The sequence below is a fragment of the Salmo trutta genome, chromosome 2, assembly GCF_901001165.1.
Source record: "Salmo trutta chromosome 2, fSalTru1.1, whole genome shotgun sequence".
Lineage (NCBI taxonomy): Eukaryota > Metazoa > Chordata > Actinopteri > Salmoniformes > Salmonidae > Salmo > Salmo trutta.
In genome coordinates, this window is record NC_042958.1 from 42,789,572 (window position 1) to 42,817,100 (window position 27,529).

The window sequence follows — 27,529 nt, forward strand, 5'->3', positions numbered from 1 at the left end:
AGCTACAGTAAAGACCTGGCTAAAGAACTGGCTAAAGAGCTGGAGCTACAGTTAAGACCTGGCTAAAGAACTGGCTAAAGATCTGGAGCTACAGTAAAGACCTGGATAAATAACTGGCTAAAGAGCTGGAGCTACAGTAAAGACCTGGCTAATGAGCTGGAGCTACAGACACAGGAGGGTAACTAACCATCCCAGGGAAAACATTTATGGTGAAAGTGAACCCTAAGGACTCTAGAGAGAAGTGAAACACTTTACTCAAAGTGCACAGAGAGATTATTACTCAAGATGCGTCTTTCTTTCCACACAAGCCTTTAATCCCATGTCTCTGTCTGAACATGTCTCTCTACAGCAGACAAGCATGATCTTTTAGATCTCTCAAGAATGACGCAGGGTTAGGGTTCAGGAGATCCAAGAATAACACAGGGGTAGGGTTCATTAGATCCAAGAATAACACAGGGGTAGGGTTCATTAGATCCAAGAATGACACAGGGTTAGGGTTCAGGAGATCCAAGAATAACACAGGGGTAGGGTTCATTAGATCCAAGAATGACACAGGGTTAGGGTTCAGTAGATCCAAGAATAACACAGGGTTAGGGTTCAGTAGATCCAATAATGACACAGATATTGTCCTGTTGTTGATGTTGTATGATGGTATGCTGTTTCTCTGTAGATTACTGGAGCAACAAGGACACTATTTGCCATGAATTAATGAGAGCAGAGCTACAACCGGTCCCTTTTAGCACCAAGCTGGAGTCCTTTATCCACCTGCGGGTAAGAGGACAGTCATACAGCATCACATACTGTATGAACTTTATCCACCTGTGGGTAAGAGGACAGTCATACAGGAAAATCAGGGAACAGCAATGCTATCTGGGAAAGTCAGGAAACAGCAATGCTGTCTGGGAAAGTCAGGGAACAACGATGCTATCCGGGAAGGTCAGGAAACAGCAATGCTCTCTGGGAAACTCAGGGAACAACGATGCTATCCGGGAAGGTCAGGAAACAACAATGCTCTCTGGGAAACTCAGGGAACAACGATACCCTCTGGGAAACTCAGGGAACAACGATGCTCTCTGGGAAACTCAGGGAACAACGATGCTATCCGGGAAGGTCAGGAAACAGCAATGCTCTCTGGGAAACTCAGGGAACAACGATGCTCTCTGGGAAACTCAGGGAACAACGATGCTCTCTGGGAAACTCAGGGAACAACGATGCTCTCTGGGAAACTCAGGGAACAGCGATGCTATCTGGGAAACTCAGGGAACAGCGATGCTATCTGGGAAACTCAGGGAACAGCGATGCTCTCTGGGAAACTGAGGGAACAACGATGCTATCAATTGAAGTTCAGTAAGAATAGTTTCAGATGGCAGCTCTGAGTTATGACGTGTCCAGGTGCTTTAAGGCAGTTTTAGCCCTGAGTTTCTGAGTTTCTGATAGATCTGGTACAGCGTCACACTTTGTTCTTCCAACGAGTATGGACAACAGACACCCTCGAACGGACTTAGACCTTCATGCGTAATCAATCACATGCTTTGTAACAAACATTCCTGAAAAACATTATTCAGAGTTTCTTTCTAATCTCTCTTAGTAGTACGTCTACAGAATAACATTTCACCCTGATCCGATTTAGCTTTTCAGGTTATTAATGATTTAATTAAATGTATTAAGTTAGAGTTGGAAAAGTTTTTAGAGAAAGTACTAGCTAGTTAGGAGTTTCAAGTTTCAAAGTTTATTCGCCACGGGATGTTTAACACTACAGGATACAACAGGTGTAAAACAGTACAGGAAACAACAGGTGTATAACAGTACAGTATTCAATAGGTGTATAACAGTACAGTATTCAACAGGTGTATAACAGTACAGTATTCAACAGGTGTATAACAGTACAGGAAACAACAGGTGTATAACAGTACAGTATTCAACAGGTGTAAACAGTACAGGACACAACAGGTGTATAACAGTACAGGATACAACAGGTGTATAACAGTACATTATTCAACAGTTGAATAACAGTACATTATTCAACAGGTGTATAACAGTACAGTATTCAACAGTTGTTTAACCCATCCAACCAACTACCTACCTTTTCCCCATATTTAATTTTGTATTTATTTTTTCTGCTCTTTTACACACCAGTATTTCTACTTGCACATCCTCATCTGCACATCTATCACTCCAGTGTTAATTACTAAATTGTAATTATTTCGCCACTATGGCCTATTTATTGCCTTACCTCCTTACTTCATTTGCACACACTGTATATAGACTTTTCTACTGTGTTATTGACCGTACGTTTGTTTATCCCATGTGTAACTCTGTGTTGTTGTTTAAGTCGCACTGCTTTGCTTTATCTTGGCCAGGTACCAGTTGTAAATGAGAACTTGTTCTCAACTGGCCTACCTGGTTAAATAAAGGATAAATAAATATATATATATATAATAACAGTGCAGTGATATTTTGACGTTGAGAGCTCTTTCCCAACAACGCAGTGATTATTATACTATACATAATGATAGAAAATATACTGCTCAAAAAAATAAAGGGAACACTTAAACAACTCAATGTAACTCCAAGTCAATTACACTTCTGTGAAATCAAACTGTCCACTTAGGAAGCAACACTGATTGACAGTAAATTTCACATGCTGTTGTGCAAATGGAATAGACAACAGGTGGAAATTATAGGCAATTAGCAAGACACCCCCAATAAAGGAGTGGTTCTGCAGGTGGTAACCACAGACCACTTCTCAGTTCCTATGCTTCCTGGCTGATGTTTTGGTCACTTTTGAATGCTGGCGGTGCTTTCACTCTAGTGGTAGCATGAGACGGAGTCTACAACCCACACAAGTGGCTCAGGTAGTGCAGCTCATCCAGGATGGCACATCAATACGAGCTGTGACAAGAAGGTTTGCTGTGTCTGTCAGCGTAGTGTCCAGAGCATGGAGGCGCTACCAGGAGACAGGCCAGTACATCAGGAGACGTGGAGGAGGCCGTAGGAGGGCAACAACCCAGCAGCAGGACCGCTACCTCTGCCTTTGTGCAAGGAGGACTGGAGGAGCACTGCCAGAGCCCTGAAAAATGACCTCCAGCAGGCCACAAATGTGCATGTGTCTGCTCAAACGGTCAAAAACAGACTCCATGAGGGTGGTATGAGGGCCCGACGTCCACAGGTGGGGGTTGTGCTTACAGCCCAACACCGTGCAGGACGTTTGGCATTTGCCAGAGAACACCAAGATTGGCAAATTCGCCCCACTGGCGCCCTGTGCTCTTCACAGATGAAAGCAGGTTCACACAGCACCTGTGACAGACATGACATAGTCTGGAGATGCCGTGGAGAACGTTCTGCTGCCTGCAACATCCTCCAGCATGACTGGTTTGGCGGTGGGTCAGTCATGGAGTGGGGTGGCATTTCTTTGGGTGGCCGCACAGCCCTCCATGTGCTTTCCAGAGGTAGCCTGACTGCCATTAGGTACCGAGATGAGATCCTCAGACCCCTTGTGAGACCATATGCTGGTGCAGTTAGCCCTGGGTTCCTCCTAATGCAAGACAATGCTAGACCTCATGTGACTGGAGTGTGTCAGCAGTTCCTGCAAGAGGAAGGCATTGATGCTATGGTCTGGCCCGCCCGTTCCCCAGACCTGAATCCAATTGAGCACATCTGGGACATCATGTCTTGCTGCATCCACCAACACCATGTTGCACCACAGACTGTCCAGGAGTTGGCAGATGCTTTAGTCCAGGTCTTGGAGGAGATCCCTCAGGAGACCATCAGCCACCTCATCAGGAGCATGCCCAGGCATTGTAGGGAGGTCATACAGGCACGTGGAGGGCACACACACTACTGAGCCTCATTTTGACTTGTTTTAAGGACATTACATTAAAGTTGGATCAGCCTGTAGTGTGGTTTTCCACTTTAATTTTGAGTGTGACTCCAAATCCAGACCTTCATGGGTTGATAAATTGGATTTCCATTGATTATTTTTGTGTGATTTTGTTGTCAGCACATTCAACTATGTAAAGAAAAAATTATTTAATAAGATTATTTCATTCATTCAGATCTAGGATGTGTTATTTTAGTGTTCCCTTTATTTTTTGGAGCAGTGTATATATGTATGTATATATATATTACATAGATATTACTTCTCAACCATCTACACACAATACTCCATCCTGACAAACTTATACCGTTTTTCAAAATGTTTGCAAATGTATTGAAAATGAAATACAGAAATATCAAATGTATGTAAGTATTCACACCCTTGAGTCAATACTAATAGGATTACCTTTAGCATTACAGCTGTGAGTATTTCTGGGTAAGTCTCTAAGAGCTTGGCTCACCTGGATTGTGCAATATTTTCACGTTATAATTTTTTTACATTTTTCAAGCTCTGACAAGTTGGTTGTTGATCATTGTTAGACAGCCTTTTTAAAGTCTTGCCATAGAATTTCAAGCCAATTTAAGTCAAAACTGTAACTAGGCCACTCATGAACATTCAATGTTGTCTTGGTAAGCAACTCCAGTGTATATTTTGCCTTGTGTTTTAGGTTATTGTCCTGCTGAAAGGTGAATTAATCTCCCAGTGTCTGGTGGAAAGCAGACTGAACCAGGTTTTCCTCTAGGATTTTGCCTGTGCTTAGTTTCATTCCATTTATTGTTTATCCTTAAAAACTCCCCAATCCTTAATTATTTCAAGCATACCCATAACATGATGCAGCCACCACTATGCTTGAAAATATGGAGAGTGGTACTCAGTAATGTGTTGTATTGTCACGTCCTGACCTTAGTAAGATGTGATTTTCTATGGTAGAGTAGGTCAGGGCGTGACAGGGGGTGTTTTGTGTTTTTCTATGTTTTGTATTTCAATGTTTAACTTCTAGGTTTCTATTTCTATGTTGTTTTTTGGGGATGATCTCCAATTAGAGGCAGCTGGTCCTCGTTGTCTCTAATTGGATATCATACTTAAGTAGGTTTTTTTTCCACTTGTGTTTGTGGGTAGTTATTTTCTGTTTAGTCTCTGTACCTGACAGAACTGTGCGCTGTCATTTTTCTTCTTTGTTATTTTGCTTCAGTATTTTGAGTTATAATAAATCATCATCATCATGAGCACTCAACACGCTGCGCTTTGGTCCCCTCTCTACGACAGTCGTTACATGTATTGGATTTACCCCAAGGATGACACTTTGTATTCAGGACAAAAAGTGAATTGCTTTGTCACATTTTTTGCAGTATTACATTAGTGCCTTGTTGCAAACAGGATGCATGTTTTGGAATATTTTTATTCTGTACAGGCTTCCTTCTTTTCACTCTGTCAATTAGGTTAGTATTGTGGAGTAACTACAATGTTGTTGATCCGTCCTCAGTTTTCTTCTACCACAGCCATTTTACTCTGTAAATGTTTTAAAGCCATCATTGGCCTTATCGTGAAATCCCTGAGCAGTTTCCTTCTTATCCGGCAACAGAGTTAGGAAGGAAGCCTGTATATTTGTAGTGACTGGGCGTATTGATATACCATCCAAAGTGTAATTAATAACAAAACCATGCTCAAAGGGATATTCAATGTCTGTTTTTTTTTACCATCTACCAATAGGTGCCCTTCTTTGCGAGGCATTGGAAAACCTCCCTGGTCTTCGTGGTTGAATCTGTGTTTGAAATTCACTGCTCGATAATTGTATGTGTGGGGGGTACAAAGACGAGGCAGTCAATAAAATATTATGTTAAACATGCGACTTATTATGTGACTTGTTCAGCACATTTTTACTCCTGAACCTATTTAGGCTTGAGGTAACAAAGGGGTTTCAATATTTTTTTACTTTTAATTTTGTAACTTGTAAAACAATCTAAAAACATAGTTCCACTTTGACATTATACACAAATCTCAATGTCATACATTTTAAATTCAGCCTGCAAAATAACAAAATGTGGAAAAAGTAAAGGGATGTGTTTTGGATAAAATAGTCTGTATCTGGTTGTCCATGTAGAAGCCTGGAGCAGCTCGTCTGGGCAGGGCCACTGGTATGATCGTCCCAGGTAGCCACACCTTCCATTCTTTATCCAATCAGAGCCCTGACCACGTCCAGGAGGAGGACGGATCAACACAACAACGACAAATCACCATTGGTGAGGTCTACAGTACAATGGTAGTGTATTTGGTAGTGTTATTTGAACAGGGAGAGACAGAATAACAACAAAACAAATCAGAAAAATGCATGTCAAAAATGTTATAAATTGATTTGCATTTTAAGGAGGTAAATAAGTATTTGACCCCTCTGCAAAACATGGCTTAGTACTTGGTGGCAAAACCCTTGTTGGCAATCACAGAGGTCAGACGTTTTATGTAGTTGGCCACCAGGTTTGCACACATCTCAGGAGGGATTTTGTCCCACTCCTCTTTGCAGATCTTCTCCAAGTCATTAAGATTTCGAGGCTGACATTTGGCAACTCGAACCTTCAGCTCCCTCCACAAATTTTCTATGGGATTAAGGTCTGGAGACTGGCTAGGCCACTCCAGGACCTTAATGTGCTTTTTCTTGAGCCACTCCTTGGCCGTGTGTTTTCGGTCATTGTCATGCTGGAATACCCATCCACGACCCATTTTCAATGCCCTGGCTGAGGGAAGGAGGTTCTCACCCAAGATTTGACGGTACACGGCCCCGTCCATCATCCCGTTGATGCGGTGAAGTTGTCCTGTCCCCTTAGCAGAAAAACACCCCCAAAGCATAATGTTTCCACCTCCATGTTTGACGGTGGGAATGGTGTTCTTTGGGACATAGGCAGCATTCCTCCTCCTCCAAACACGGAGAGTTGAGTTGATGCCAACGAGCTCCATTTTGGTCTCATCTGACCACAACACTTTCACCCAGTTGTCCTCTGAATCACTCAGATGTTCATTGGCAAACTTCAGACGGGCATGTATATGTGCTTTCTTGAGCAGGGGGACCTTGCGGGCGCTGCAGGATTTCAGTCCTTCACGGTGTAGTGTGTTACCAATTGTTTTCTTGGTGACTATGGTCCCAGCTGCCTTGAGATCATTGACAAGATCCTCCCGTGTAGTTCTGGGCTGATTCCTCACCATTCTCATGATCATTGCAACTCCACGAGGTGAGATCTTGCATAGAGCCCCAGGCCGAGGGAGATTGACAGTTATTTTGTGTTTCTTCCATTTGCGAATAATCGCACCAGCTGTTGTCACCTTCTCACCAAGCTGCTTAGCGGATTGTCTTGTAGCCCATTCCAGCCTTGTGTAGGTCTACAATCTTGTCCCTGAAATCCTTGGAGAGCTCTTTGGTCTTGGCCATGGTGGAGAGTTTGGAATCTGATTGATTGATTGCTTCTGTGGACAGGTGTCTTTTTATACAGGTAACAAGCTGAGATTAGGAGCACTCCCTTTAAGAGTGTGCTCCTAATCTCAGCTCGTTACCTGTATAAAAGACACCTGGGAGCCAGAAATCTTTCTGATTGAGAGGGGGTCAAATACTTATATCCCTCATTAAAATGCAAATCAGTTTACAACAATTTTGACATACGTTTTTCTGGATTTTTTGTTGTTATTCTCTCTCACTGTTCAAATAAACCTACCATTAAAATTATAGACTGATCATTTCTTTGTCAGTGGGCAAACATACAAAATCAGCAGGGGATCAAATACTTTTTTTCCCTCACTTATGCAGTGTGATTGCCAGATCTAGGGTTGGGTTTTGCACTTTTGGGACTATTCCATTGTTCCTGATGTGCCAAGCAAAATCAATCCTGCACAGCTAAAGTTTTTGAAAGAAAACAAATACTGATTGAACCCCAGGTTTTTTACATGACATCCTCCCTATAACTGCCCACATATTTGTGTTACACACCAGTCTACATGAAGTGTTACTGTAACTGATACCCTCTAAAAAAAACTTCAAAGAGTGTATAGCACCTCACAACATTCCTGTCTTGTGACATGATTCTAAAAATGAACAGAGCTTTCTCCTCTCTCTCTCTCTCTTTCCTCTCACAGCGTCGTACACGCCACAGTCCAAAGACCAGAATGGAAACTTTCCAGAGAAGGTACAGTAAGACAGCCAATCAGACAAAATCAGGGTCTTCAGGGTGGCAACGACACGAAAACAGAAAGCTGCCGCAATTACAATTATAGAACACGATGTGTTTATATTTCAGAAAATACCACCTAATCTACTCAAAGTAACGACTCAGCAAATAGACTCAGAATCTCCGTCTCTGCGCCCAGGTTTAGCCAAAAGGACATCCTATTCCCTGTTCAGAGCCCAAGGCCCTGGTCAAAAGTAGTGCCTAATGTTGGCAATTGGGAGAGATTTTTTATGCACCCTTGGTGTCCGTAGCGATACATCTGGGGGTTAGTATGGGATTGTTCACTGCAAAGAAGTGATATATAATAGTGAAGACATCAAAACTATGAAATAACAGATATTGAAGCATGTGCAAAGTTGTCATCAAGGCAAAGGGTGGCTATGTGACTGTAAAACCAACCACCAGCCCAGGTGACAGGCCCAGGCTGATAGTGGTCAAGTTCCTGAGGTTCAAGGACAAGGTAGCTGTTCTGGAAAGAGCCAAGAACTTGAGAGGAACATATATCTTCCTCAACGAGGACTGTCCTGAAGCTGTGCCCCAGAAGAGGAAAGAACTGATCTCAGCCATGAAAGCTGCCAGAGGGCTTGGGGACATTGCTTACATCCACTATGAGAGGCTCATTGTCCACCCTCCCTCCCAGAAGCGTGGAAGGGATGAAAGAGCCAAACCTATGGGTTCGTAGCTTCAACCCCGCAGCACACACACACACACACACCATTTGATTAATGGACTGCTGAATGTATATGTTTTTCTCTTGCTTTGTTTGCTCTTTTCCATATTATGTCTATTTCTGATAAATTACCCAGGAAAGGGCTGAAAATAGCCCATATTAATATATGTAGCCTTAGAAATAAGGTTCATGAAATCAATAACTGGCTAACATCAGATAACATTCACTTATTAACCATTTCTGACTCACTGAGATAATTCATTTGATGATACAGCAGTAGCAATACAAGGATATACAGTGCCTTGCAAAAGTATTCACCCCCTTGGCATTTTTCCTATTTTGTTGCATAACACTGTAATTTAAATTGTATTTATATTTGAATGTCATGTAATGGACATACACAAAACAGTCCAAATTGGTGAAGCAAAATGTAAAATGTAAAAAATTACTTTTTTCAAAAAATTCTAACAAATAAAAAATTGAAAAGTAGTGCGTGAGTGAAATTTAAAAAATTACTTGTTTCAAAATCATTCTTAAAAATAAAAAATCGAAAAGTGGTGCATGCATATGTATTCACCACCTTTGCTATGAAGCCCCTAAATAAGATCTGGTCCAACCAATTACCTTCAGAAGTCACACATTACTTAAATAAAGTCCACCTGTGTGCAATCTAACTGTCACATGATCTGTCACATAATCTCAGTATATATACACCTGTGCTGAAAGGCGCCAGAGTCTGCAACACCACCAAGCAAGCGGCACTATAAAGACCAAGGAGCTCTCCAAACAGGTCAGGGACAACATTGTGGAGAAGTACAGATCAGGGTTCGGTTATAAGAAAACATCTGAAACTTTGAACATCCCACGGAGCACCATTAAATCCATTCTTAAAAAATGTTAAGAATATGGCACCACAACAAATCTGCCAAGAGAGGGCTGCCCACTAAAACTCATGGAGAAGGCAAAGAGGGCATTAATCAGAGAGGCAACAAAGACACCAAATATAACCCTGAAGGAGCTGCAAAGCTCCACAGTGGAGATTGGAGTGTCTGTTCATAGGATAATTTAAGCTTTACGGAAGAGGGGCCGTTTGCCAAACATTTGCCGTTTACCAAACATTTGCAAACATGTTTGGTGTTCGCCAAAATGCATGTGGGAGATTCCTCAAACATATGGAAGAAGGTACTCAAGTCAGATGAGACTAAAATGTAGCTTTTTTTTGGCCATCAAGGAAAACGCCATCAAGGAAAACGCTATGTCTGGTGCAAACCCAACACCTCTCATCACCCCTCATCACCACACAGTGAAGCGTGGTGGTGGCAGCATCATGCTGTGGGGATGTTTTTCATCGGCAGGGACTGGGAAACTGGTCAGAATTGAAGGAATGATGGATGGCGCTAAATACAGGGAAATTCTTGAGGGAAACCTGTTTCAGTCTTCCGGAGATTTGAGACTGGGATGTAGGTTCACCTTCCAGCAGGACAATGACCCTAAGCATACTGCTAAAGCAACACTCGAGTGGTTTAAGGGGACACATTTAAATGTCTTGGAATGGCCTAGTCAAAGCCCAGACCTCAGTCCAATTGAGAATCTGTGGTATCACTTAAAGATTGCTGTACACCAGCGGAACCAATCCAACTTGAAGGAGCTGGAGTAGTTTTGCCTTGAAGAATGGGCAAAAATCCCAGTGACTAGATGTGCCAAGCTTATAGAGACATACCCCAAGAGACTTGCAGTTGTAATTTCTGCAAAAGGTGGCTCTACAAAGTATTAACTTTGGGGGGGTGAATAGTTATGCACACTAAAGTCTTTGTTTTTTGTCTTATTTCTTGTTTGTTTCACAATAAAAAAACATGGCATCTTCAAAGTGGTAAGCATGTTGTGTAAATCGAATGATACCAACCAATCTATTTTATTTCCAGGTTGTAAGGCAACAAAATAGGACAGATTCGAAGGGGGGTGAATACTTTCGCAAGCCACTCTAACATCAATAGAAGGGGAGGGGGGTGTTGCTGTATATATTCAGAGCCATATCCATGTAATGCTTAGAGAATATCTTATGTCAAGTGTTATTGAAGTGTTGTGGTTAGAGGTTCACTTGGCACATCTAAAGCATTTTCTTTTGGGGTGTTGCTATAGGCCACCAAGTGCTAACAGTCAGTATCTAAATAATATGTGCGAAATACTTGATGGTGTATGTCATGTATACAGAGAGGTCTGCTTTCTTTGGGAACTGAATATTGACTGGTTTTCATTAAGCTGTCCATTCAAGAGGAAGCTTCTTACTGTAACCAGTGCCTGTAATCTGGTTCAGGTTATTAATCAACCTACCAGGGTGTTTACAAACACTACAGGAACAAGATCACCCACATGTATTGATCACATTTTTACTAATACTGTAGAACTTCATTATAAAGCTGTATCTGTACCCATTGGATGCTGTGATATAGTGGCTATATCCAGGAAAGCCAAAGTTCCAACAGCTGGACCTAAAATTGTATATAAGAGATCATACAAAATATTTTAATGTGACTCTTAAGTGGATGATGTTAAAAATATTTGTTGGTCTGATGTGATTAATGAGGAGCATCCAGACACTGCACTAAAATGGATTTATGAAGTTTCTTCTACCAATTATTGATAAACATGCACCTGTTAAGAAACTGACTGTTAGAACTGTAAAGGCTCCATGGATTGATGAGGAATCTACATTTACATGACATTTTAGTCATTTAGCAGATGCTCTTATCCAGAGCGACTAACAGTAGTGAATGCATATATTTTTTCTCTGTACTGGTCCCCCGTGGGAATCAAACCCACAACCCTGGTGTTGCAAACACCATGCTCTACCAACTGAGCCACAAGTTGTATTGTTGAAAGCTGTATTGTTGAAAGAGATGGGGCAAAGGGAGTGGCTAATAAATATGGCTGCACATGTGACTGGCTGACTTACTGCAGTCTTGAGAAATTATATGACTAAATGTAAGAAGAAGAAGAAGAAGAAGAAACTGTATGTAACGACATATAGAATAAAGGAAATAAACATATTAGTACTTTAAATGAAATTATAGGCAGAAAGACAAAAATAAGAAACTGTATTATGAAGCCAAAATCAATGATATAAAGAATGATGATAAAAAAAAAACTTTAGAGTACTTTAAATTAAATTATGGCCAAAAAGACATTCATCTCCATCTTTCATCGAATCAGATAGCTTATTCATCACATCAAATGGTTTTGTTGCCAATTATTTTAATGATTACTTCATTGGCAAAGTGAGCAAATTTAGGCAGGAAATAACAACAACAAACAGCGAGCCATCGTATTCATGCATAAAAAAATGTATGAAAGAAAGCATTGCAAGTTTGAATTTTGTGAAGTTATTGTGGGAGAGGTGGAAAAATCGATCAATAATGACAACCTCCTGGCATTGACAAGTTAGTTGGAAAGCTACTGAGGATGGTAGCTGACTCTATAGCCACTCCTATCTGTCGTATCTTTAATCTGAGCCTAGAGGAAAGTTTTTGTCCTCGGGCCTGGAGGGAAGCCAAAGTAATTCCACTACCAAAGAGTGGTAAAGTGGCCTTACTGGTTCTAAGAGCAGACCTTTAAGCTTGCTGCCAGCTCTTAGCAAACTGTTGGAAAAAATAGTGTATGACCAAATATAATGCTATTTCTCTGTAAACAAATTAACAACAGACTTTCATCATGCTTATAGAGAAGGGCACTCAACATGTACTGCACTGACACAAATGACTGATGATTGGTCGAAATAAATTGATAATAATAAGATTGTGGGAGCTGTATTGTTAGATTTCAGTGCAGCCTTTGATATTATTGACCATAACCTGTTTTTGAAAAAAATGAATGTGTTATGGCTTTTCAACCTCTGGTATATTGTGGATTCAGAGCTATCTATCCAACAGTGCTCAAAGGGTTTTCTTTAATGGAAGCTTCTCTAATGTCAAACATTTAAAGTGTGGTGTACCGCAGGGCAGCTCTCTAGGCCCTCTACTCTTTTCGATTTTTACCAATGACCTGTCACTGGCATTCAGCAAAGCATGAATGCCATGTTTGCTGATGATTCAACCATATACGCATCAGCAACCACAGTCACTGAAACCCTTAACAAAGAGTTGCACTGGGTGGCCAGTAATAAACTGGTCCTGAACATCTCTAAATCTAAGAGCACTGTATTTGGTACAAATCATTCCTTGTTCTAGACCTCAGCCAAATCTAGTAATGAATGGTGTGGCTGTTGAACAAGTTGAGGAGACTACATTACTTGGCTTTACCTTAGATTGTAAACTGTCATGGTCAAAACATATAGATTCAATGGTTGTAAAGATGGGGAGAGGTATGTCCGCAATAAAGAGATACTCTGCTTTTTTGACACCACACTCCAAAAAGCAAGTTCTGCTGGCTCTAGTTTTGTCTAGTCCTGATTATTGTTCAGTCGTGTGGTCCAGTTCTGCAAGGAAAGCTGCAGCTGGTCCAGAACAGAGCGGCATGTTTTGCTCTTCATTGTAATCAGAGGGCTGATATAAATACTACGCATGCCAGTCTCTCTTGGCTAAGAGTTGAGGAGAGACTGACTGTATCACTTCTTCTTTTTAGAAGAAACATTATTGTGTTGAAAATCCCAAATAGTTTGCATAGTCAATTTACACACAGCTCTGACACACACACTTATCCCACCAGACATGCCACCAGGGGTCTTTTCATAGTCCCCAAATCCAGAACAAATTCAAGAAAGCGTACAGTATTACATAGAGCCCTTATTGCATATTGCTCAAATAAACAGCAAACCTGGTTTAAAAAAAAACAGGTAAAGTAGCACCTCACGGCACAACACCTCTCCCCTATTTGATCTAGATAGTTTGCTAGATGTGTATGCATTGATATGTAGGCTACGTGTGCCTTTAACATTTATTTATGTAGTTCTGTACTTGAGCTATTCTTGTCTATTGATGTTCTGTATCATGTCATGTTTCATGTTTTGTGTGGAAGAGTAGCAGTTGCTACTGGGGATCCTAATAAAATATAAAATACTTTGAAGAATCTCAAATATAACATATATTTTGATTTGTTTAACACCTTTTTTGGTTACTACATGATTCCATATGTGTTATTTCATAGTTTTGATATCTTCACTATTAGTCTACAATGTAGAAAACAGTAAAAAATTAAGAAAAACCCTTTAATGAGTCGGTGTTCAAAAACGTTTTCAGGAATCAAAATTGATAAATTACAGTTACGCTCACGTCTTTGCATTCATGACGACCTACAGCATAATAGCAACTCACCCATTATTTTTCTCAATCACCTTCTGCACATAATGTAATATATTATATATCAATTTCTACATCAGTGGAGGCTCCTCAGAGGAGGACAAGGAGTACTGTTTCTGTATGTGCTTAGGGATAAAGTGGCTGAAATACGATAAAGAAAAAATTGCCGATCGTGTAAAATGATGAAGTAATAGTTGTCCATTTCCTAAACGCTGCACCATTATATTGGACTGTAGGAGAAATTATATCACCAAGGTGCCAAAACCACACACTTCAACTCCTATGATTACACACACACACTCACACTCACACACACACACACACACTTCAACTCCTATGATTACACACTCACACTCACACACACACACACACACACACACACACACACACACACACACACACACACACACACACACACACACTTCAACTAAGATTATATGCCTGGCCAAGTCTGCTGCTGGAAACAGGTGTTCCACTGCAGGCCAAATCATAATCAATTTTAATGTCAGAGAACACATTAAAAAATTGGCATTTTCCCTATTCTATCAAAGGAGGCTCTGTATTGACCTTGGATCCCTCGTCTGAACAAACATTAATAACGCCCTCCTAGGGAAGGTTGTGTAGATCGGTAGACGAACTGCAAGGTAACAACATAATTTATAGGATTGTACATTAGAACACAGACATACTACACATCATTATGAAATAGGAAATTGATAAAAAAAATTGACCTTTATGTTCGTGTGTGTGTGTGTGGTGTGGTGTGGTGTGTGTGTGTGTGGCACAGGACTCAGACAGACAGGGAGCTAAACCTCTTGGAGAGTTCAACACTGAAGAAGTCTGCCAATGGTTCAGCAGCATCGGCCTGCACAAATGCCTTACTTACATCAGAGGTAACACACACACACACAATAATGTATATAATTCATTATTGTGTTTTTGTACTACTTTTTTACATGGGCTAAGACTAAGACTAAAGCTAAATTAATTTTCAACAGTGTGCAGGTTGTCTATTCTTAAAAAAATCCTCTCACTCCTCTCTCTCCTCCTCCTCCTCCTCCTCCTCCTTCACTCTCTCCTCTTCCTCCCCCTCCTCCTCTCTCTCCTCCTCTCTCCTCCTCCCCCTCCTCCTCTCTCCTCTTCCTCCCCCTCCTCCCCCTCCTCCCCCTCCTCCTCTCTCTCCTCTTCCTCCCCCTCCTCCCCCTCCTCCTCTCTCCTCCCCCTCCTCCGCTCTCTCCTTCTCCCCCTCCTCCACTCTCTCCTCTTCCTCCCCCTCCTCTTTCTCCGCCTCCTCCCCATCCTTCCCTATCCTCCCATCCCTTTCCTCTTCCTCACCCTCCTCCTCTCTCTCCTCTTCCTCCCCTCCTCCTCTCTCCCCCTCCTCCTCCTCTCTCCTCCTCCCCCTCCTCCTCTCTCTCCTCTTCCTCCCCCTCCTCCACTCTCTCCTCTTCCTCCCCCTCCTCCTCCTCCCCCTCCTCCTCTCTCCTCTTCCTCCCCCTCCTCCACTCTCTCCTCTTCCTCCCCCTCCTCCTCCTCTCTCTCCTCCTCCTCCCCATCCTCCTCTCTCTTCTTCCCTATCCTCCCATCCCTCTCCTCTTCCTCCCCCTCCTACTCTCCTCCTCTCTCTCCTCCTCCTCCTCTCTCTCTCCTCCTCCCCTCCTCCTCTCTCTCCTCTTCCTCCCCCTTCTCCTCTCTCTCCTCCTCCCTCCTCCTCTCTCTCCTCCTCTCTCCTCCCATCCCTCTCCCCTCTCTCCTCCTCCCCTCCTCTCTCTCCTCTTCCTCCCCCTCCTCCTCTCTCTCCTCCTTCTCTCTCGTCTCCCCTATCCTCTCATTCCTCTCCTCTCTCTCTCCTCTTCCTCCCCCTCCTCTCTCTCCTCCTCCTCCCCCTCTCTCTCCTCTTCCTCCTCATCTCTCCTCCTCTCTCCTCCTCCTCCCTCTCCTCTTCCTCCTCTCTCCTCCTCCTCCTCCTCCTCTCTCTTCTCCCCTATCCTCCCATCCCTCTCCTCTCCCATCTCTATTGCATAATCTCTTGTTCTTTTATCTTCCCAAAACATTCCATGCTGACTTTGCCAATTTGCTTATCTTAAAACATATTTTTCTACAACATAGATTAATTTTTTCTCAGACCATAATTACATCCTTTTTAGGAAATGTATGTTGAATTAATGATTTTTCTCTACAGGTTCTAGATCTTTTTGAAAATGTATGGAAGATGTAATTGTAAAAGTATTAACTTGTAAATGGTCATGCAAGGTTTCATTCTGACTGTTTTCTCAGTTCTATGTGGTCTGTTGTGGGTTCCATATTTGAGGGAGCTGAAGATTTGTTTGGGACTGTTTTGGGTTTCCATTGGGACAGGTTTGGTGTTCTATGAGGGCTGTTTTGGATTTCCATTGGGACAGGTTTGGGGTTCTATGAGGGCTGTTTTGGGTTTCAATTGGGACAGGTTTGGGGGTTCTATGAGGGCTGTTTTGGGTTTCCATTGGGACAGGTTGGGGGTTCAATGAGGGCTGTTTTGGGTTTCCATTGGGACAGGTTTGGGGTTCTATGAGAGCTGTTTTGGATTTCCATTGGGACAGGTTTGGGGTTCTATGAGGGCTGTTTTGGGTTTCCATTGGGACAGGTTTGGGGTTCTATGAGGGCTGTTTTGGGTTTCCATTGGGACAGGTTTGGGGTTCTATGAGGGCTGTTTGGGGGGTTCCATGGGGGCTGATCTCTGATCTCTGTCTGTTCCTGACCCTTGACCCCTGACAGAGGCAGAGCTGTGTGGAACTGATATAGCCTCAATAGACCTGACTACCCTGGAGGTCCTTCACATCTCCAGTCTGGAGGAGAGAGAGCAGCTCCTATCAGCTGTATACAGAGAGCTACACCCGCCCAGCACCACCTCACGGAAACTGGACTCCTTGTTGGGTATGATCAATTAATCAGCCGATCAATCGATCAATCAATCTCTCATCACTTCCGACCCCGGGTAGAAGGTAGCCAAGCGTTTAGATCATTGGGCCAGTAACCGAAAGGTGGCTGGTTCAAATACCTGAGCCGACAAGGTGAAACATCTGCTGATGTGCCCTTGAGCAAGGCACTTAAACTTAATTTGCTCCAGGGGTTCTGTACTACTATGGCTGACCCTGTAAAACAACACCTATCATAATACTATGGCTGACTCTGTACAACAACACCTATCATATTACTATGGCTGACCCTGTAAAACAACACCTATCATATTACAATGGCTGACCCTGTAAAACAACACCTATCATACTGCTATGGCTGACTCTGTACAACAACACCTATCATATTACTATGGCTGACCCTGTAAAACAACACCTATCATACTACTACGGCTGACCCTGTAAAACAACACATTACACTGCACCTATCATACTACTATGGCTGACCCTGTAAAACAACACCTATAATACTACTATGGCTGACCCTGTAAAACAACACCTATCATACTACTATGACTGACACTGTAAAACAACACCTATCATACTACTATGGCTGACTCTGTACAACAACACCTATCATATTACTATGGCTGACCCTGTAAAACAATACCTATTATATTACTACGGCTGACCCTGTAAAACAACACATTACACTGCACCTACTACACTACTATGGCTGACAATGTAAAACAACACCTATCATACTACTATGGCTGACCCTGTAAAACAACACATTACACTGCACCTATCATATTGCTATGGCTGACCCTGTAAAACAACACCTATCATACTACTATGGATGACCCTGTAAAACAACACATTACACCGCACCTATCGTACTACTATGACTGACCCTGTAAAACAACACCTATCATTCTACTACGGCTGACACTGTAAAACAACACATGACACTGCACCTATCATACTTCCATGGCTGACCCTGTTAAACAACACCTATCATACTACTACGGCTGACCCTGTAAAACAACACATTACACTGCACCTATCATACTACTATGGTTGACCCTGTAAAACAACATCTATCATACTACTATGGCTGACCCCGTACAACAACTCCTATCATACTACTACGGCTGACCCTGTAAAACAACACATTACACTGCACCTGTCATACTAGAGTGGCTGACCCTGTAAAACAACACCTATCATACTACTATGACTGACCGTGTAAAACAACACCTATCATACTACTATGACTGACCCTGTAAAACAACACCTATCATACTACCATGGCTGACCCTGTAAAACAACACCTATTATATTACTATGGCTGACCCTGTAAAACAACACCTATCATACTACTATGGCTGACTCTGTACAACAACACCTATCATATTACTATGGCTGACCCTGTAAAACAACACATTACACTGCACCTATCATACTACTATGACTGACCCTGTAAAACAACACCTATCATACTACCATGACTGACCCTGTAAAACAACACCTATCATACTACGACGAATGACGCTGTCAAACAACACCTATCATACTACTATGGCTGACCCTGTAAAACAACACCTATCATATTTCTATGGCTGACCCTGTAAAACAACACCTATTATACTACTATGGCTGACCCTGTACAACAACACCTATCATATTACTATGGCTGACCCTGTAAAACAACACCTATCATACTACTACGGCTGACCCTGTAAAACAACACATTACACTGCACCTATCATACTACTATGACTGACCCTGTAAAACAACAACTATCATACTACCATGACTGACCCTGTAAAACAACACCTATCATACTACGACGAATGACGCTGTCAAACAACACCTATCATACTACTATGGCTGACCCTGTAAAACAACACCTATCATATTTCTATGGCTGACCCTGTAAAACAACACCTATTATACTACTATGGCTGACCCTGTACAACAACACCTATCATATTACTATGGCTGACCCTGTAAAACAACACCTATCATACTACTACGGCTGACCCTGTAAAACAACACATTACACTGCACCTATCGTACTACTATGACTGACCCTGTAAAACAACACCTATCATACTACTACAGATGACCCTGTAAAACAACACATTACACTGCACCTATCGTACTACTATGACTGACCCTGTAAAACAACACCTATCATACTGCTATGGCTGACAATGTAAAACAACACCTATCATATTACTATGGCTGAACCTGTAAAACAACACCTATCATATTACGATGGCTGACCCTGTAAAACAACACATTACACTGCACCTATCATACTACTATGACTGAACCTGTAAAACAACACCTATCATACTACCATGGCTGACCATGTAAAACAACACCTATCATATTACTATGGCTGACCCTGTAAAACAACACCTATCATACTACTATGGCTGACTCTGTACAACAACACCTATCATATTACGATGGCTGACCTTGTAAAACAACACATTACACTGCACCTATCATACTACTATGACTGAACCTGTAAAACAACACCTATCATACTACCATGGCTGACCCTATAAAACAACACCTATCATATTTCTATGGCTGACCCTGTAAAACAACACCTATCATACTACTATGGCTGACCCTGTACAACAACACCTATCATATTACTATGGCTGACCCTGTAAAACAACACCTATCATACTACTACGGCTGACCCTGTAAAACAACACATTCCACTGCACCTATCATACTTCTATGGCTGACTCTTTACAACAACACCTATCATATTACTATGGCTGACCCTGTAAAACAACACCTATCATACTACTACGGCTGACCCTGTAAAACAACACATTACACTGCACCTATCATACTACTATGGCTGACCCTGTAAAACAACACCTATAATATGACTATGGCTGACCCTGTAAAACAACACCTATTATACTACTATGACTGACACTGTAAAACAACACCTATCATACTACTATGGCTGACAATGTAAAACAACACCTATCATATTACTATGGCTGACCCAGTAAAACAACACATTACACTGCACCTATCATACTACTATGACTGACCCTGTAAAACAACACCTATCATACTACAATGGCTGACCCTGTAACACAACACCAATCATATTACTATGGCTGACCCTGTAAAACAACACCTATCATACTACTATGGCTGACTCTGTACAATGACACATTACACTGCACCTATCATACTACTATGGCTGACCCTGTAAAACAGGACCTATCATACTACTATGGCTGACTCTGTACAACAACACATTACACTGCACCTATCATACTTCCATGGCTGACCCTGTTAAACAACACCTATCATACTACTACGGCTGACCCTGTTCAACAACACATTACACTGCACCTATCGTACTACTATGACTGACCCTGTAAAACAACACCTATCATACTACTACGGCTGACCCTGTAAAACAACACATTACACTGCACCTGTAATACTACAGTGGCTGACCCTGTAAAACAACACCTATCATACTACTATGACTGACCCTGTAAAACAACACCTATCATACTACTACGGCTGACCCTGTAAAACAACACATTACACTGCACCTATCATACTACTATGGCTGACCCTGTAAAACAACACCTATAATACTACTATGGCTGACCCTGTAAAACAACAACTATCATACTACTATGACTGACACTATAAAACAACACCTATCATACTACTATGGCTGACAACGTAAAACAACACCTATCATATTACTATGGCTGACCCTGTAAAACAACACATTACACTGCACCTATCATACTACTATGGCTGACCCTGTAAAACAACACCTATCATACTACTATGACTGAACCTGTAAAACAACACCTATCATACTACCATGGCTGACCCTGTAAAACAACACCTATAATTTTACTATGGCTGACCCTGTAAAACAACACCTATCATACTACTATGGCTGACTCTGTACAACAACACCTATCATATTACTATGGCTGACCCTGTAAAACAACACATTACACTGCACCTATCATACTACTATGATTGACCCTGTAAAACAACACCTATCATACTACCAAGGCTGACCCTGTAAAACAACACCTATCATACTACTATGACTGACGCTGTCAAACAACACCTATCATACTACTATGGCTGACCCTGTAAAACAACACCTATCATATTTCTATGGCTGACCCTGTAAAACAACACCTATCATACTACTATGGTTAACCCTGTAAAACAACACCTATCATATTACTATGGCTGACCCTGTAAAACAACACCTATCATACTACTATGGCTGACTCTGTACAACAACACCTATCATATTACTATGGCTGACCCTGTAAAACAACACATTACACTGCACCTATCATACTACTATGACTGACCCTGTAAAACAACACCTATCATACTACCATGGCTGACCCTGTAAAACAACACCTATCATACTACTATGACTGACGCTGTCAAACAACACCTATCATACTACTATGGCTGACCCTGTAAAACAACACCTATCATACTACTATGACTGACCCTGTAAAACAACACCTATCATACTACCATGGCTGACCCTGTAAAACAACACCTATCATATTACTATGGCTGACCCTGTAAAACAACACCTATCATACTACTATGGCTGACTCTGTACAACAACACCTATCATATTACTATGGCTGACCCTGTAAAACAACACATTACACTGCACCTATCATACTACTATGACTGACCCTGTAAAACAACACCTATCATACTACCATGACTGACCCTGTAAAACAACACCTATCATACTACGACGAATGACGCTGTCAAACAACACCTATCATACTACCATGGCTGACCCTGTAAAACAACACCTATCATACTACTACGACTGACTCTGTCAAACAACACCTATCATACTACTATGGCTGACCCTGTAAAACAACACCTATCATATTTCTATGGCTGACCCTGTAAAACAACACCTATCATACTACTATGGCTGACCCTGTACAACAACACCTATCATATTACTATGGCTGACCCTGTAAAACAACACCTATCATACTACTACGGCTGACCCTGTAAAACCTCACATTCCAATGCACCTATCATACTTCTAAGGCTGACTCTTTACAACAACACCTATCATATTACTATGGCTGACCCTGTAAAACAACACCTATCATACTACTACGGCTGACCCTGTAAAACAACACATTACACTGCACCTATCATACTACTATGGCTGACCCTGTAAAACAACACCTATAATATGACTATGGCTGACCCTGTAAAACAACACCTATCATATTACTATGGCTGACCCAGTAAAACAACACATTACACTGCACCTATCATACTACTATGACTGACCCTGTAAAACAACACCTATCATACTACCATGGCTGACCCTGTAACACAACACCTATCATATTACTATGGCTGACCCTGTAAAACAACACCTATCATACTACTATGGCTGACTCTGTACAACGACACATTATACTGCACCTATCATACTACTATGGCTGACCCTGTAAAACAACACCTATCATACTACTATGGCTGACTCTGTACAACAACACATTACACTGCACCTATCATACTTCCATGGCTGACCCTGTTAAACAACACCTATCATACTACTACGGCTGACCCTGTTCAACAACACATTACACTGCACCTATCGTACTACTATGACTGACCCTGTAAAACAACACATTACAAGGCACCTCTCATACTACAGTGGCTGACCCTGTAAAACAACACCTATCATACTACTATGACTGACCCTGTAAAACAACACCTATCATACTACTACGGCTGACCCTGTAAAACAACACATTACACTGCACCTAACATACTACTATGGCTGACCCTGTAAAACAACACCTATAATACTACTATGGCTGACCCTGTAAAACAACAACTATCATACTACTATGACTGACACTATAAAACAACACCTATCCTACTACTATGGCTGACAATGTAAAACAACACCTATCATATTACTATGGCTGACCCTGTAAAACAACACATTACACTGCACCTATCATACTACTATGGCTGACCCTGTAAAACAACACCTATCATACTACTATGACTGACCCTGTAAAACAACACCTATCATACTACCATGGCTGACCCTGTAAAACAACACCTATAATTTTACTATGGCTGACCCTGTAAAACAACACCTATCATACTACTATGGCTGACTCTGTACAACAACACCTATCATATTACTATGGCTGACCCTGTAAAACAACACATTACACTGCACCTATCATACTACTATGACTGACCCTGTAAAACAACACCTATCATACTACCAAGGCTGACCCTGTAAAACAACACCTATCATACTACTATGACTGATGCTGTCAAACAACACCTATCATACTACTATGGCTGACCCTGTAAAACAACACCTATCATATTTCTATGGCTGACCCTGTAAAACAACACCTATCATACTACTATGGCTGACCCTGTAAAACAACACCTATCATATTACTATGGCTGACCCTGTAAAACAACACCTATCATACTACTATGGCTGACTCTGTACAACAACACCTATCATATTACTATGGCTGACCCTGTAAAACAACACATTACACTGCACCTATCATACTACTATGACTGACCCTGTAAAACAACACCTATCATACTACCATGGCTGACCCTGTAAAACAACACCTATCATATGTCATGACGTTGGCCTCTTTGGGTACAGGAAGGACAGTTGACCCCCTCCCCTTTGTACCATCACCCAACCTACCTTCCCCCCCAACCCAGGGTTGTAAAAATTCCAAGAGGAGAATCTACTACAACATGTTTCATAGAGAGACAAAGGAAATTCTTCCAACTCATAGAATTGGAGAACCTAGCGACATGTGTGTTCTGGAGAAGATATGGAAGATTGATGAAGACTCCAGCTACGAACTGATCCACTTGGTACAATTTTGTGATACTCAGAAGAGACAATATAGCCATATTACCCTAAAACGGTCTACATGATAGCCTCAGCGATGAGACTGAATCCACATGGGTGTATACAATGTATTATTAAGGATAAAGCTATTTGTAATACATTGAGATGCTATGTACTGATGTTAATGTGATAGAATCATATTTCTGTAACCAAGTCTAGCCCAGTCATAGGCACGCCCCCAGGGACACATACAGGACCAGGCGTCATTTGACAAGCCTGTTCTCTGGGTACTATAAAACACCCCCTGATTTACATTTCTACAGACCAGGCCTACACTCCATCGTGAGTTTGGCCCATAGGTTTGACCAGCCAAGTACTCTACTGAAAGTGAACTATACCACGTGGTTAACTTTTACTATCGAGACCGACAGAATAAGAACAAGTCTTTGATATTAATTATTAGTCTGCAGCTAAGTAAATTATATCATCGAACGCGAAGACCAACCACATCCATTCTATGACGACATTCATGAATGTCGCTCTGAACGATCCATTCTAACCGAGAGAGAGAGAGAGAGAACGCTGACAAACTCTCCATCAGAACAAAACTCTCCAACAAGAATCCCGACGACACATGAGCGTAAATATATATTGATTGCAAACGTTCCCGAATGAGTGAGCCTTCAATTGTCAATTGTTAATATTAATGAACTCTGTGTAACTTCTCAGCTTACCGTTTTATGACCCATTGTCTAACAGACCAGCCATGCTTGTTAGCCAGTAGGGCCCATTCCCCTACCAATCCTGTGTGACGATAATTACTGTTTGTATGTTTTCTGTTAATTACTTAGTGTAGTAAATAAATGATTTTAAGACAATTGATGTATGGATGATTTTAGTAAAGACTGGGTTCGTGCAGATAACCAAGAATTACAACTTTCATGATGAGACTGAAACAACATACGGGTTAAGATTGACTGCTATCGAGGTAAAATATTACTAAGTATTTTAAGAGTTTATTCAGAGGATAACAGCTCTATAAACGTTCTTCTGTGGTGCCCCGACTTTCTAGTTAATTACATTTACATGATTAGCTTAATCAGGTAATATTAATTACAGAGAAATAATTTTATAAGTTAGCATGTCATATCACTTAATCCGGCATAGCCAAAGACACGACACATACTACTACGACTGACTCTGTCAAACAACACCTATCATACTACTATGGCTGACCCTGTAAAACAACACCTATCATATTTCTATGGCTGACCCTGTAAAACAACACCTATCATACTACTATGGCTGACCCTGTACAACAACACCTATCATATTACTATGGCTGACCCTGTAAAACAACACCTATCATACTACTATGGCTGACCCTGTAAAACCTCACATTCCACTGCACCTATCATACTTCTATGGCTGACTCTTTACAACAACACCTATCATATTACTATGGCTGACCCTGTAAAACAACACCTATCATACTACTACGGCTGACACTGTAAAATAACACATTACACTGCACCTATCATACTACTATGGCTGACCCTGTAAAACAACACCTATAATATGACTATGGCTGACCCTGTAAAACAACACCTATCATATTACTATGGCTGACCCAGTAAAACAACACATTACACTGCACCTATCATACTACTATGACTGACCCTGTAAAACAACACCTATCATACTACCATGGCTGACCCTGTAACACAACACCTATCATATTACTATGGCTGACCCTGTAAAACAACACCTATCATACTACTATGGCTGACTCTGTACAACGACACATTACACTGCACCTATCATACTACTATGGCTGACCCTGTAAAACAACACCTATCATACTACTATGGCTGACTCTGTACAACAACACATTACACTGCACCTATCATACTTCCATGGCTGACCCTGTTAAACAACACCTATCATACTACTACGGCTGACCCTGTTCAACAACACATTACACTGCACCTATCGTACTTCTATGACTGACCCTGTAAAACAACACCTATCATACTACTACGGCTGACCCTGTAAAACAACACATTACAAGGCACCTGTCATACTACAGTAGCTGACCCTGTAAAACAACACCTATCATACTACTATGACTGACCCTGTAAAACAACACCTATAATACTACTACGGCTGACCCTGTAAAACAACACATTCCACTGCACCTATCATACTTCTATGGCTGACTCTGTACAACAACACCTATAATGTTACTATGGCTGACCTTGTAAAATAATACCTATCATACTACTACGGCTGACCCTGTAAAACAACACATTACACTGCACCTATCATACTACTATGGCTGACCCTGTAAAACAACACCTATAATACTACTATGGCTGACCCTGTAAAACAACACCTATCATACTACTATGACTGACACTGTAAAACAACACCTATCATACTACTATGGCTGACAATGTAAAACAACACCTATCATATTACTATGGCTGACCCAGTAAAACAACACATTACACTGCACCTATCATACTACTATGACTGACCCTGTAAAACAACACCTATCATCCTACCATGGCTGACCCTGTAACACAACACCTATCATATTACTATGGCTGACCCTGTAAAACAACACCTATCATACTACTATGGCTGACTCTGTACAACAACACCTATCATATTACTATGGCTGACCCTGTAAAACAATACCTATTATACTACTACGGCTGACCCTGTAAAACAACACATTACACTGCACCTAATACACTACTATGGCTGACCCTGTAAAACAACACCTATCATTCTACTACGGCTGACCCTGTAAAACAACACATTACACTGCACCTATCAAACCACTATGGCTGACCCTGTAAAACAACACCTATAATACTACTATGGCTGACACTGTAAAACAACACCTATCATATTACTATGACTGACACTGTAAAACAACACCTATCATACTACTATGGCTGACAATGTAAAACAACACCTATCATATTACTATGGCTGACCCTGTAAAACAACACATTACACTGCAGCTATCATACTACTATGACTGACCCTGTAAAACAACACCTTTCATTCTACCATGGCTGACCCTGTAAAACAACACCTATCATATTACTATGGCTGACCTTGTAAAACAACACCTATCATTCTACTATGGCTGACTCTGTACAACAACACCTATCATATTACTATGGCTGACCCTGTAAAACAATACCTATCATACTACTATGACTGACGCTGTCAAACAACACCTATCATACTACTATGGCTGACCCTGTAAAACAACACCTATCATATTTCTATGGCTGACCCTGTAAAGCAGCACCTGTCATACTACTATGGCTGACCCTGTACAACAACACCTATCATATTACTATGGCTGACCCTGTAAAACAACACCTATCATACTACTATGGCTGACCCTGTAAAACAACACATTACACTGCACCTATCGTACTACTATGACTGACCCTGTAAAATAACACCTATAATACTACTACGGATGACCCTGTAAAACAACACATTCCACTGCACCTATCATACTTCTATGGCTGACTCTGTACAACAACACGTATCATATTACTATGGCTGACCCTGTAAAACAACACCTATAATATGACTATGGCTGACCCTG

At 41.4% G+C, this 27,529-nt stretch overlaps 1 protein-coding gene across 1 annotated transcript in view; it reads left to right on the forward strand.

Moving 5' to 3' along the window:
* Positions 1 to 27,529, forward strand: part of LOC115155567 (uncharacterized) — a 76,372-nt gene that overhangs the window by 13,134 nt on the left and 35,709 nt on the right. Inside the window, exons 2-5 of the mRNA XM_029702286.1 lie at positions 5,979 to 6,117; positions 7,994 to 8,043; positions 14,834 to 14,939; positions 16,801 to 16,959. Coding sequence (XP_029558146.1) covers positions 6,015 to 6,117; positions 7,994 to 8,043; positions 14,834 to 14,939; positions 16,801 to 16,959 — 418 coding nt within the window. The 5' untranslated portion in view covers positions 5,979 to 6,014. The remainder of the gene's footprint in view (positions 1 to 5,978; positions 6,118 to 7,993; positions 8,044 to 14,833; positions 14,940 to 16,800; positions 16,960 to 27,529) is intronic.